Source organism: Rhinoderma darwinii, chromosome 5 (genome assembly GCF_050947455.1).
Source record: "Rhinoderma darwinii isolate aRhiDar2 chromosome 5, aRhiDar2.hap1, whole genome shotgun sequence".
NCBI lineage: Eukaryota > Metazoa > Chordata > Amphibia > Anura > Rhinodermatidae > Rhinoderma > Rhinoderma darwinii.
The window spans coordinates 273,873,971-273,887,650 of NC_134691.1; the positions used below are offsets into that span (position 1 = coordinate 273,873,971).

The 13,680-nt window shown below is 43.0% G+C and overlaps 1 protein-coding gene across 1 annotated transcript in view; it reads right to left on the reverse strand.

Annotated features, from left to right (window-relative positions):
* STT3B (STT3 oligosaccharyltransferase complex catalytic subunit B) overlaps positions 1-13,680 on the reverse strand; it is a 90,562-nt gene that overhangs the window by 25,215 nt on the left and 51,667 nt on the right. Inside the window, exons 4-6 of the mRNA XM_075827175.1 lie at positions 10,852-10,917; positions 10,169-10,268; positions 362-460 (exon numbers count right to left, since the gene is read on the reverse strand). Of these exons, the coding sequence (XP_075683290.1) occupies positions 362-460; positions 10,169-10,268; positions 10,852-10,917 (265 nt within the window). The remainder of the gene's footprint in view (positions 1-361; positions 461-10,168; positions 10,269-10,851; positions 10,918-13,680) is intronic.

Genomic DNA, 13,680 nt, shown 5'->3' on the forward strand with positions numbered 1-13,680 from the left:
CTTCAATGAGCGATTGGTGCGTGAAAAATGTATAGGACACAGGCTGCGTGAAAACTCCTGCATATGTGAACGGCCCCTTTGAAATCAATGGTTCCGTGTGAAACGTGTGATTTTCCTGCGCAGCACACGGCCGTTATTCACGTTCGTCTGAATGAGCCCTTAAGGTGTGGATATTGACGCAGATGGTGATTTGAATCAACAAAATGTAGTAGGAAGCTATTAACATCACACAAAGGAGAAAAGAAAAGAGTGGCAAAGGAAAAAAAACAAAACAGGCAGGGTGAGAGATGAAATTGAAGCCAAATGCAGCTACAGCGGCTTATATCCAATATCCAAACACACAGAATGACAATGATCTTACCTGCAGCTGCCATGTGCTCACTTGTACGGATGGGCTGGAATCCAACAAAGGGAATTTGCATGGATAATATTAACCCCACGATGTAAAAAGTGCTGTATGCTTCAGAGGAGAAAACAAAGAACAAAAGAAAACAATTAAACGATTTTCAGAGATCTTTCCCATTTATCATGGCTGCGTGGAAAGAAATACAGAACTTTCTGATCTGAACGAACGAACGAACGAACGAACGAACGAACGAACGAACGAACGAACGAACGAACGAACGAACGAACGAAATCCCCCCCCCCCCCAAAGAACAGCCTTTTGCCTCTTAAAAGTCTGTCATATGCTCCTTAGTCACAGACTACAAACGGTCACTTTTCTAAAAGGAGTATCGGACAGAGTTTGAAAGGTTACTTAAAGGGGTTCCCCCATGGGCATCTATGACATAACGTGCTAAAAAGCGGCCGAAAATGCCTCCTATTGATTTCAATGGGAGGAGTTTTTTTTCCCCGCGAGCAGAAAAACCGACTCGTAGGAAAAAGAAGGGACATGCCCTATCTTCGGGCGTTTACGCCTCTGACCTCCCATTGACATCAATAGGGGGCAGAGTAAGCGTATTTCGCTGCGTTTTATGCCCACGGCGCTCAATGGCCGCGGGCGAAGAACAGCACGAAAATCGGCGTGCAGGCAGAGGAAAATCTGCCTCAAAATTCCAAACTGAATTTTGAGGCAGATTTTCCTCCTGCAAAAAAACTCTGAACCCAGCCTAACAATATTGCAGTTCATTATGTAACAGCTAATTGGCCTGAAACAAAAACAGAAGAAGCACCACAATTAATAAAAACGGGGAAACCAGATAACTTGGCTATAGACTTAAGAAAAATCGAGCAACTATGGGGGAGTACATCCTTGTTTTACTAAGAGGCCGACACCTCATGAACACACTATTCTGTAAAGACCACGGCAAAACAGCTTTGTTGGGCACAATGGAGCCCTCTCCTTATGGGAGTGGTAGTGCTGGCCAGATGGTTATGAACCAAAATCACCACTTCTGGCTGACTGAATACCATTCAATGCTGCGATATTTCTTCTATGTGAAAAAAGTGTTCAAAATGATCTTCTACAGAAAAATACAACTCTACAAGAATCTGTCTCCAGTTCTCCAGGGTGACAATATCCCAGAATCCCCCAGATTGTGTACAGCTTGAACCTAAATGCATTAAAATGAATAGAGCCTCCTCCAAAACTGTAGCCCCACACACAGGGAAGAAACTCTGATTCAACCGTGTCCCCAATGGGGCTTATATTCGAATGACCGATCTACGGCATTAACGCGGAGTGCACAGAAGCCGCCATAGAAAAGATACATTCATACCCCAGACAGATGTTTCACAGGTCAAACATTTAGACATTTTATTTCAAACCTCATAGCAGAGGTGATTGTCAGTCAATTATTTTTCAGATACCAGAACTCCTCAATAATGTATGTTTTGATGCAGTCCTATGGAAACCTTGACTTGTATATTAGGGGAATGCATATAAGACAATTCCCTAATCTAGTTCTCTAAATCAGGATCTGTTACTAAGCAGGTATTCATATAAGACACTGGTAGATTCCCACCTTGCTGTGCAAGACAGTCTGCAGAATACAGGGAAACACTTATGGCAGTCTGTATTCTACCTATGATGCTGGCTGACAGACTGCAGGGAAGTTGGGGGATATGAATTACCGAAGTTCCTACTTACAAATTCAGAAACAAAAAATTCCTGTATTTGTAATATCCTACTATCGGAGTACTAAAGTGTGTGCTTTACCCGAATGATGCTCCATCACTATATAAAATCTGTACTGTCAAAACAATACATAGAAAATCCTTTCGTTAAATCAGCTAGACGACTGCCAAAATCCTCAAATGGAAAGTAAGCAGTCTAGATCCCGATTTAAGACCTAGGTCTGCTCGGGAAAGCACAGCAAGAAAACATGGCGTTATTCTATTTCATGTCTCGTAGAAATGCTTTGGTTCCCTTTTGTTTAATGTCATTGAGAAGATCATCATTTTTGAAGTGTTGGAATAAATCCTTTAACTTCGCCCCTTTACTGCTGTAATTCATAGCACTGAGGAGGTTTGTAGCACAGTACAAAGTCAGACATGTCACACAAACCAAGCAAGGTAGACGGCATTTTAAACTGTCACATAACTTCCCCTAAAGCCGTTATATATAATAATTGTTAGAGCGCCATCCTGTGGAAACAGCCGTAATATACATATAGGTCAGTGGAAATGTCTGGCCTGGCTGCAAGTGGATAAACCCCACAATATAATGAATCACTGCTATGCGGGAACACCGATCTTATCGCATCAGAAGCTTTCACACTATTCACAGGCTCCCAAAAGGTTACACATCATGCCGACCATTTTTATATGAAACACTAAAAACAGTCAGTAATGTTCAATATGCTCAATTTGACGGACTGAAATATTTGTTTTGATTTTTTGGTGGGGTGGGAGTGGGTGCCCCCAGGTGCAACATCTATTATAAAAGGGCCACATGACCGATAGAATTTGTTTAAATAGGTATAAGATGGATACAGATTAGCAAGCAAGTCACAATACTAGATGTTGGGACATTGTTAGGATATGGCATCACTTACTGATCAGTGAGGGTCCGACTGCAACGACTCCCAAGCGGTCCTTAGAATGAAGGGGTAGCAGCACTGTGCCACCCTCGGTATAGGGAACAACGCAGCCCTAGATAGTTGAATTGAGTTAACCGCTGTACAGGGAAGCCGAAAGACCCCCCCCCCCCCATACCTTTGTTCTTGTGAGTCTCAGAGGTCATCACAGTACATTGCCAGATATTTTTTCCACCATAGTCACTCCTTCCAGGCAAAGAGCCATAGTGAAATACTAGGAGTTGTAGCGAGAAAAAACTACAACTAGAATAGGCTAGGTTCGCACCATATTTGGGGACAACATCTGCATGTCCCCCAGTGTCTTCTCCAGACATTAGCCAAAACCAAGAACATACACGGCACAGTTTTATTTTTAATGGGAGTGAATGTATGGGCATAGTTTCAGAGTGGGGAATGCGTTCAGCAAAAATACTGTGGTGTGAACCTAGCCTAAGAGCTATTGAGAGGAGCCTGCCCTCAGGGAAGGTTAACTTTAGATAAAGACTTATGTGAAATTCTATGAAGGATGAATTTTTGGGTGCTATTGTGCTCATTAAACCTCCCCCACCCTAAATTTCTAAAAGGGGAGCAGAAGAAGTCAATGACTGAAACAGAAGGAGCTCTCAGCCATTCAGCATACTTACAGAGGAAACCTCTCAGGTTACCTCTCCGAGATCTTGAATACCTGGGAGGGACCTGGCTATTTCTAAGGTTTCAGTGACCAGGACTTGCGGCAAAATCTGCGGTGGAAATATCCACTACGTATAAACATACACACTGTGAAAAGATAGTTATGTCTCCTATACTGTATGACCATAACTAGGGTAATTTCTTCAGAAATCAACCACATTCTTCATTTAACTTGTTCTTTATGGTCTTTTCGGACCTCATTTTTCAAACCTGACTGGTATTTGCAGAATCACTTGGATAAGAAAGTATTTCAGTTATTGTTTCTTCATTACACTATAATTTGGTGGTAAATTTTAATTGATATGCTTGCTCTTTATTAAAACCTGAAATTTAAAGAGGATTTGGAAAAATTTGAATTGTTAAACTTGGAAATTTGTGTTCATATCATTATCCATTTTAGAAGCAGAGGTAAGTGTTGCTTTGGCACAATACAAGCAGCCTTGTTTCAAGCGGAGGTGACATTTTGTGGCAGATGTGCTTGGGGCCTGCCCTCCCCAGCTCCCAAACATTTGGGCCTTGATAACCACCTATTGTACCTGCAGTAAGTTTCCCCTCTGGCCTGCACAACAGGATAGCACTTAAGCCTACAATGTCATCTGTACTATTATGTACACGGCCAGCTTATTGCAACATGGGTCATGCTCTAGAGCAGGGGTCTCAAACTCGGCCGGGTAAGTGGGCCGCATATAGAAAAAAAATGGGAAGTTGACGGGCCGCATTACTTTCAAATTTGATACAATACTAAATTATTGTTAATCAATTAGTTATTTGAACTACTATAACACTATATTACTAGAATAATAATACTACATTACTATAATAATAGCGCTAGGTTTAAAATTTTAGCTATTTCTCCACGTGCTTATTTCAACAATCCAGCTTTCCAGTTTGTGTCGCTAAATGCAGTCCGGCGGCTCAGTTAGCACACGTCAAGATTGGGCAGCCCCTTTTTAGATAGTGCCGCAGTGCCCTCTGTGGATGCTGCCGCAGTGCCCTCTGTGGATAATGCAACACACCCATAGAGAAGGCCACAGTGCCCTCTGTAGATCAGGCCACAGTGCCCTCTGTAGATCAGGCCACAGTGCCCTCTGTAGATCAGGCCACAGTGCCCTCTGTAGATCAGGCCACAGTGCCCTCTGTAGATCAGGCCACAGTGCCCTCTGTAGATCAGGCCACAGTGCCCTCTGTAGATCAGGCCACAGTGCCCTCTGTAGATCAGGCCACAGTGCCCTCTGTAGATCAGGCCACAGTGCCCTCTGTAGATCAGGCCACAGTGCCCTCTGTAGATAATGCATCACACCCCTAGATAATGCCAGTGTCCTCTTCAGATACTGCCACGTGCCCTCTGTAGAGGCTGCCCCAGTGCCCTCTGTAGAGGCTGCCCCAGTGCCCTCTGTAGAGGCTGCCCCAGTGCCCTCTGTAGAGGCTGCCCCAGTGCCCTCTGTAGAGGCTGCCCCAGTGCCCTCTGTAGAGGCTGCCCCAGTGCCCTCTGTAGAGGCTGCCCCAGTGCCCTCTGTAGAGGCTGCCCCAGTGCCCTCTGTAGAGGCTGCCCCAGTGCCCTCTGTAGAGGCTGCCCCAGTGCCCTCTGTAGAGGCTGCCCCAGTGCCCTCTGTAGAGGCTGCCCCAGTGCCCTCTGTAGAGGCTGCCCCAGTGCCCTCTGTAGAGGCTGCCCCAGTGCCCTCTGTAGAGGCTGCCCCAGTGCCCTCTGTAGAGGCTGCCCCAGTGCCCTCTGTAGAGGCTGCCCCAGTGATGTCAGGGGCTTGCCCAGAGCTGGAGTCCCGGAGCAGAGCCGCTTCTGGCACTCTGCCTGGGATTCCAGCTCTGCTCCTGACATCACTGTCCATATATGGACAGAGATGTCAGGGGCAACCCCAGAGCTTGAGTCCCAGGCATAGTGCTAGTAGGCTCTTCCCGGGACTCCAGCTGTGCTCCTGACATCACTGGGACTCCTGCTCTGGGGAAGCCCCTGACATCATTGTCGATGTATGGACAGCGATGTCAGAGGCTTCCCCAGAGTCCCGGAGCAGAGCCGATAATAGCGCTCTGCCCGGGACTCCGCTCTGGGCAAGACCCTGACACACTGTCCATATATGGGCAGCGATGTCAGGGAATTCCACAGAGTCTCGGAGCAGAGCCTGTACTAGCGCTCTGTCCGGGACTCCGGCTCTGGGGAAGCCCCAGACATTGCTGTTCATATGTGGACAGCGATGTCAGGGAATTCCAGAGTCTCGGAGCAGAGCCGATACTAGCTGTTCTTTGTCCCGCGGGCCGCAGATGACAGCCCCAGGGGCCGCATGCGGCCAGCGGGCCGCGTGCTTGAGACCCCTGCTCTAGAGTAAATCTGGGTATTGCACAAAATATTCGTACTCCTGTAATTGTTTAATCTTGTGCTGCATATGGGGCTAGTGAAGCAGCCAAATGGCCCAATATGTCAATCTCTGCTGCATCCACAGGGTCCACCTGTGGAGTCTAGCAAATGACTACGTGGGGTTTTGGACAAAAAAAAACTGCTGGGTGTATAAATTAGTGAGAGCCATCATATTGTATCATCGTGTTCACTCGCAGGGGGGCCGATGGTGTACAGAGGGAAACCTCTCAGCCGGTCAACTACAAAGATGCCGTGGACTATTAAACGCAGCATCTAAGGGGTTAAAATAGCCAGGATCGGAGCCCAACTGTATATTACTGCCGGCTTCTGCTGTTGATGATGATGCGGGCTCGAGTCCTGAGCCAGCGACACCCGCATGCCATCACTGTAACGGCTTCCCACCCACGCGTTGCCTACAAAGTACTGGGGCGGAGATCGGTTTAATATATTAATACTAGAGACTGTGGTTTGTGTTGGCAAAGAAAGACACTTTCAGCAGGTTTTTTTTAGTAATGCCAACTTCATACTAGTAATAACTAATAAAAATAAAAATAAAAATCTGTTGTTTTTTTTTCTGTACAAAAAGAAAAAACCACCTTAAAATAAAACTTTTTCCATTTTTCCCCTGTAGCATTGTAAAAAAATAAAACAATTGGTATCACGATGTTCGTAAAAGTCTGAACTATTACAATATATCATTATTTAACCCGCACTGTGTACGCCGTAAAAAAACAAGTAAACCGCTAGAATGTTTTTTTGGGTCACCTCATCTCCCACAAAACAATGGAATAAAAAGAGATTAAAACCTTGCACGTACCCCAAAATGGCACCATTAAAAACTACAACTTATCCCTCAAAAAATATGCCTTCATACAGCTTAAACGGCAAAACAAAACAAAATAAAAGTTATGGCTTTCAGAATTTGGCAACAAAATTATATTTTTCAGTTAGTTTACTTGTAAAAGTAGTAAAATATAGAAAGAAAAAAAGTATATAAATTTGGTATCGCAGTAATCGTATTGACCCGCATAACAAAGTGAACATGTCGTTTTAATTGCAGTGATTGGCATAAAGACGAAGCGCAAAACAACATTTGAAAAAAAACGTTTTTTCCTCATTTTCTCACTCACAAAAATAATTTTTCATGTTTCCTAGTAGATTATATGGTGCAATAAATGGTACCATGAAAAACTACAGCTCGTACCGCAAAAATCAAGCCCTCATAGGACTATATCGACAGAAAAAAAAAAAAAAAAGTTATGGCTTTAGGAAGGTGGGTAGGAAAAAATTAAATTGAAAATCTGAAAAATGTCTGCGGCAGGTAGGGGTTAAACTAACATCTTGTCGCAGCATTTTTGGCCCTTAAAACCAAACAATAGAAAACGTGTCAAAATAAGCCTTACAAGTGACTGAGAAATTTCGAAGATTGTTCTATAATCCACAATATCTGACAACCTGACACATCAGGTCCCATTGATGGCGTACAAAATAAACGTTTTACTATAGTTGAATATACAATTTGAACATTATCCCTGATGACACTGCAGTTGCACATTAACGGTTCTTTAGATTTTTCTAGTGCTTATAAGCAGAATGGCAGAACAGAAACCGAGCCAAATCCTAAATTTAGCAAAGGCAGTGTCTAAGACACGTTTCTCATTGCATAAGGTCTTGCCACTATATTTTCCATTCGAAGGAAACAATACCACAAATATACAATGTGCTGGCTTCATGTTTTATAGAGATTGAAGAGTTCTGGGATATTGAATCCATTGTAATGTGAGCAAAGCCGAGACAACTAATGATACTATATTGTTAAATTGTAAGAGCTGGGCTGCCCGCAAAACAGCTCTCCAGTATAAAAGCATGGAACAGTGATGCTAGACCGCCCAATATTTATAAAAACTTTTTTTTTTTGTATCTTTGGAATTAAGTTTTCCCTCACTCTCAAGTTCTATTTTGTCATATCTAGGGCTATAAGAAATTTAGGTGACAACTGGTGACACAGCTGCATAACAATCGATCTGCCATTACAGCTCTAAGGGCTTGTTTACATCTGTGATCTGTGTCGAAAGCTTCGCAAGAAATGAAAGACAAAAATGACAGAAACCCAATGGTACCGAATAAAGTAATTGGGTCCTGTTCAGCTCCGTTGGTGTCAGTCATATGACGATCCAGCGCTTCTGTTTTTTTTGTTGTCCTGTACCAATGGAGAGGAGAACAAATGAAAAACCCTAAGGGTATGTTCACACAGGCTATTTTCAGCCGTTTTTCGGGGAAAAAAAATCAGCGTTCCGTTCCCACGGGTCGGTTTATACGCGACAGTTTTTAAAAACGGTTGCATAAAAAAACTCGTAAAAAGTGCGTGTCACTTCTTGAGCCGTTTTTTAAACCGGTTTCCATTGACCATATAAAAACGACCCCAAAAACGGCCGTAAAAAACAGCTGAAAATCAGGGGCTGTTTTACCTTGAAAACCGCTCTGTATCTTCAGCTGTTTTTTTGTTAAGCGTGTGAACATACCCTTACGTAGATGTGAACACAGCCTAACAAAATCCTTTCTACAAGTCTTCTTTTTGGTCTCCTTTAAGATATTTATCTTCAAGCACAGCGACTTGTTCCCTTAAAGCATTAAACACTTAAAGAGGCTCTGTCACCAGATTTTGCAACCCCTATCTGCTATTGCAGCAGATAGGCGCTGCAATGTAGATTACAGTAACGTTTTTATTTTAAAAAAACGAGCATTTTTGGCCAAGTTATGACCATTTTTGTAGTTATGCAAATGAGGCTTGCAAAAGTCCAAGTGGGTGTGTTTAAAAGTAAAAGTCCAAGTGGGTGTGTATTATGTGCGTACATCGGGGCGTTTTTACTACTTTCACTAGCTGGGCGCTCTGATGAGAAGTAACATCCTCTTCTCTTCACAACGCCCAGCTTCTGACAGTGCAGACCTGTGACGTCACTCACAGGTCCTGCATCGTGACGGCCACATCGGCAGCAGAGGCTACAGTTGATTCTGCAGCAGCATCAGCGTTTGCAGGTAAGATCGACTTACCTGCAAACGCTGATGCTGCTGCAGAATCAACTGTAGCCTCTGGTGCCGATGTGGCCGTCACGATGCAGGACCTGTGAGTGACATCACAGATCTGCACTGTCACAAGCTGGGCGTTCTGAAGAGAAGAGGATGTTACTTCTCATCAGAGCGCTCAGCTAGTAAAAGTATTAAAAACGCCCCGATGTACGCACATAATACACACCCACTTGGACTTTTACTTTTAAACACACCCACTTGGACTTTTGCAAGCCTCATTTGCATAACTACAAAAATGGTCATAACTTGGCCAAAAATGCTCGTTTTTTTAAAATAAAAACGTTACTGTAATCTACATTGCAGCGCCTATCTGCTGCAATAGCAGATAGGGGTTGCAAAATCTGGTGACAGAGCCTCTTTAAGTTGCTATCATGGCTGCCTGTGTTTGGATCCACCCAATCTTTTCAATAGTGTGCACACAGGTCCACTGTGCTAATTTTTTGTTTAAGTTTCTATGTATAGACTTCGCAAAACTGAAAAAGTTATTTGAATTGATTATAAGCTCCAACGTAGTCTTTGCTCTACAATTCTATAATTTGTTATATCTCTGCGGCTGTAATTTCATTCAAATCAGTAACCACCCAATCGATCCCTGTAAGCTTCCCAATGTTAGTTTGGTATGGATATCAATCTAAGGGTCTGTGCACAGAAGCTGTAGGCCGGCCTGTAAGTATTCCGGACCTTATGGCACTCCATGTGCTGCATTACCGGGCTTCCGTGAGGCAACATTCTCCCGTAGACCAAGAAACACTTCTAAGGTAGAAGACCTCCCTAATACGGCAAGTGTTGGACACATAAAATCCTCCGTATGCTCATGTATAGATTTAAAAAAATGCAGCATGGACCAAAGCAAACAATAAGGGGTGTAATTACACTCTGCATAGGACCGAAAGACGCGTGACGTTACCATACCACTCTTCCATCTTGAAAGCCGCCAAGACAGATTTCTACATTTTATACTGTATGAAAATCTTCATTCTATAGCTCTGGACATGTAGTTACTTACCTATGTAGACTCTCTTGCTGTAACGCTGCATCAATAGCAACACAAACACATGAAGTGGAATAAGATTGATGATAAACACATAGCCACCCCAAGCAGACACCTGAAAGAGGAGAGAAAACAATGGGAGAAAACATTCAGTGCAGAAGAAAGTGTTACACTGTATAGGACAGCTTAATAAACAGTGCATCAATGGAAGGATAGCAGAGGACTAATACCGTCAAATCTCAAATTTGCACAGTTTTTTTTTTTACTGTAGAATAAAACAAAAACGTACCCCCACATTGTGTGGGTATTGCTACTAATGGGGCGGGCATATAGAACGGACTCTCCATTGTGCATCTATTAAATTACAAAAGATAAATAAGAGGTGATACCACAGTGGCAGTAGTTGCACAGGGTTGGACATGATCTCTGTACCTGCCAAATACTGAGAACATATGCCATCTCTGCACGTGTACTGGAGGGAAGAAACAGACACACATGCCAGTGTCTGCACGACTATCAGAATATACTGGTGAACGGCTTAAAATATCATCTGCTAGGAATTCATACAAGGATGGGTTGTGTTACAGATCTGGATAATGTGACCATAATGAAATCATAAGGATATAGCCAAAGAATAAAAATAGAAGTACACAGCTAATCATGAGACGCGCATCAACGCTCCTCAGGACCACACTTACCATGTAAAAATAAGACAAACAGCAGCATATTGTCCAAAACACTGAGCCCGTTTTCACAGATTTTACCTGAAATTACAAAGTATGGAATATGAGAATAGTAAACCGCTAATAAAAAAAGATATACAATAAACAGATTATTATTTCACCATGTTAAATAAAAATAAATATATATATATATATATACACACACACATACAGTGAAGGAAATAAGTATTTTATCCCTTGCTGATTGTGTAAGTTTGCCCACTGTCAAAGACATGAACAGTCTAGAATTTTTAGGCTAGGTTAATTTTACCAGTGAGAGAGATTATATAAAAAAAATACAGAAAATCACATAGGTCAAAATTATATATATTTATTTGCATTGTGCACAGAGAAATAAGTATTTGATCCCCTACCAACCATTAAGAGTTCAGCCTCCTCCAGACCAGTTACACGCTCCAAATCAACCTGGTGCCTGCATTATAGACAGCTCTTACATGGTCACTTGTATAAAAGACTCCTGTCCACAGACTCAATTAATCAGTCTGACTCTAACCTCTACAACATGCGTAAGACCAAAGAGCTTTCTAAGGATGTCAGGGACAAGATCATAGACCTGCACAAGGCTGGAATGGGCTACAAAACCATAAGTAAGACGCTGGGTGAGAAGGAGACAACTGTTGGTGCAATAGTAAGAAAATGGAAGACATACAAAATGACTGTCAATCGACATCGATCTGGGGCTCCATGCAAAATCTCACCTCGTGGGGTATCCTTGATCCTGAGGAAGGTGAGAGCTCAGCCGAAAACGACACGGGGGGAACTTGTTAATGATCTCAAGGCAGCTGGGACCACAGTCACCAAGAAAACCATTGGTAACACATTACGCCGTAATGGATAAAAACCCTGCAGTGCCCGCAAGGTCCCCCTGCTCAAGAAGGCACATGTACAGGCCCATCTGAAGTTTGCAAATTAACATCTGGATGATTCTGAGAGTGATTGGGAGAAGGTGCTGTGGTCAGATGAGACCAAAATAGAGCTCTTTGGCATTAACTCAACTCGCCGTGTTTGGAGGAAGAGAAATGCTGCCTATGACCCAAAGAACACCGTCCCCACTGTCAAGCATGGAGGTGGAAACATTATGTTTTGGTGGTGTTTCTCTGCTAAGGGCACAGGACTACTTCACCGCATCAATGGGAGAATGGATGGAGCCATGTACCGTCAAATCCTGAGTGACAACCTCCTTCCCTCCACCAGGACATTAAAAATGGCTCGTGGCTGGGTCTTCCAGCACGACAATGAACCGAAACATACAGCCAAGGCAACAAAGGAGTGGCTCAAAAAGAAGCACATTAAGGTCATGGAGTGGCCTAGCCAGTCTCCAGACCTTAATCCCATCGAAAACTTATGGAGGGAGCTGAAGATCCGAGTTGCCAAGCGACAGCCTCGAAAACGTAATGATTTATAGATGATCTGCAAAGAGGAGTGTGCCAAAACTCCATCTAACATTTGTGCAAACATCATCAACTACAAAAAAATGTCTGACTGCTGTGCTTGCCAACAAGGGTTTTGCCACCAAGTATTAAGTCTTGTTTGCCAAAGGGATCAAATACTTATTTCTCTGTGCACAATGCAAATAAATATATATAATTTTGACAATGTGATTTTCTTTTTATATATAATCTATCTCCCACTGGTAAAATTAACCTAGCCTAAAAATTCTAGACTGTTCAGGTCTTTGACAGTGGGCAAACTTACAAAATCAGCAAGGGAACACACGGGAACGAACGAGAAAACACACACACACACACACACACACACACACACACACACACACGGTGGAGGAGTGTGTTTGGTCAGTAACTATGAACACACACCTTGGCCTTGCGCCCCTAATACTGTATGTAGAACGTCATTTCTGTGGTTCAGGTCAAGCTCAGAACAGAGGTTATAGGCCCAGTACACTTCTAGCGATCACATATAAAATCATAACTAAAACAAACAGTTTTTCAAATTAAGAATTTGTCCCACGAATATTGCACTTCTCCATTAGATGGATCCCACAAAACAATTTTTCAACTAAAAATCATATTGCTGTTACATAATAGTTATGGCGCCCCCTGGTGTTCTTTTAATTACTTTCTTAGAACGTCCACCTAATGAGTTCAGTGCTGGTGAGAAGAAACCACTTCTAGTGCACCAATTCTTATTGGCTTGTTTGCACGATATTTGGGATCACTCAGCCGCCTGAATACAAGATTCGGGCGGGGGTACCAAGCTACTGGACAGGTGTGCGCACTGGCACAAGACATTCCATTTCTGTTAGACCATGCAAAACAATATAATCATGAGCATAATAATATTTATTACTACTACTATGTAGAAAAAATGAAACCGTTTGCCAACTGGTGATGGTAGTAAATGACTGCACAGTTAAAGAGGCTCTGTCACCAGATTTTGCAACCCCTATCTGCTATTGAAGCAGATAGGCGCTGCAATGTAGATTACAGTAACGTTTTTATTTTTAAAAAACTAGCATTTTTGGCCAAGTTATGACCATTTTCGTATTTATGCAAATGAGGCTTGCAAAAGTCCAAGTGGGTGTGTTTAAAGTAAAAGTCCAACTGGGCGTGTATTATGTGCGTACATCGGGGCGTTTTTACTACTTTTACTAGCTGGGCTTTCTGATGAGAAGTATCATCCACTTCTCTTCAGAACGCCCAGCTTCTGGCAGTGCAGATCTGTGACGTCACTCACAGGTCCTGCATTGTGTCGGCACCAGAGGCTACAGATGATTCTGCAGCAGCATCGGCGTTTGCAGGTAAGTCGATGTAGCTACTTACCTGC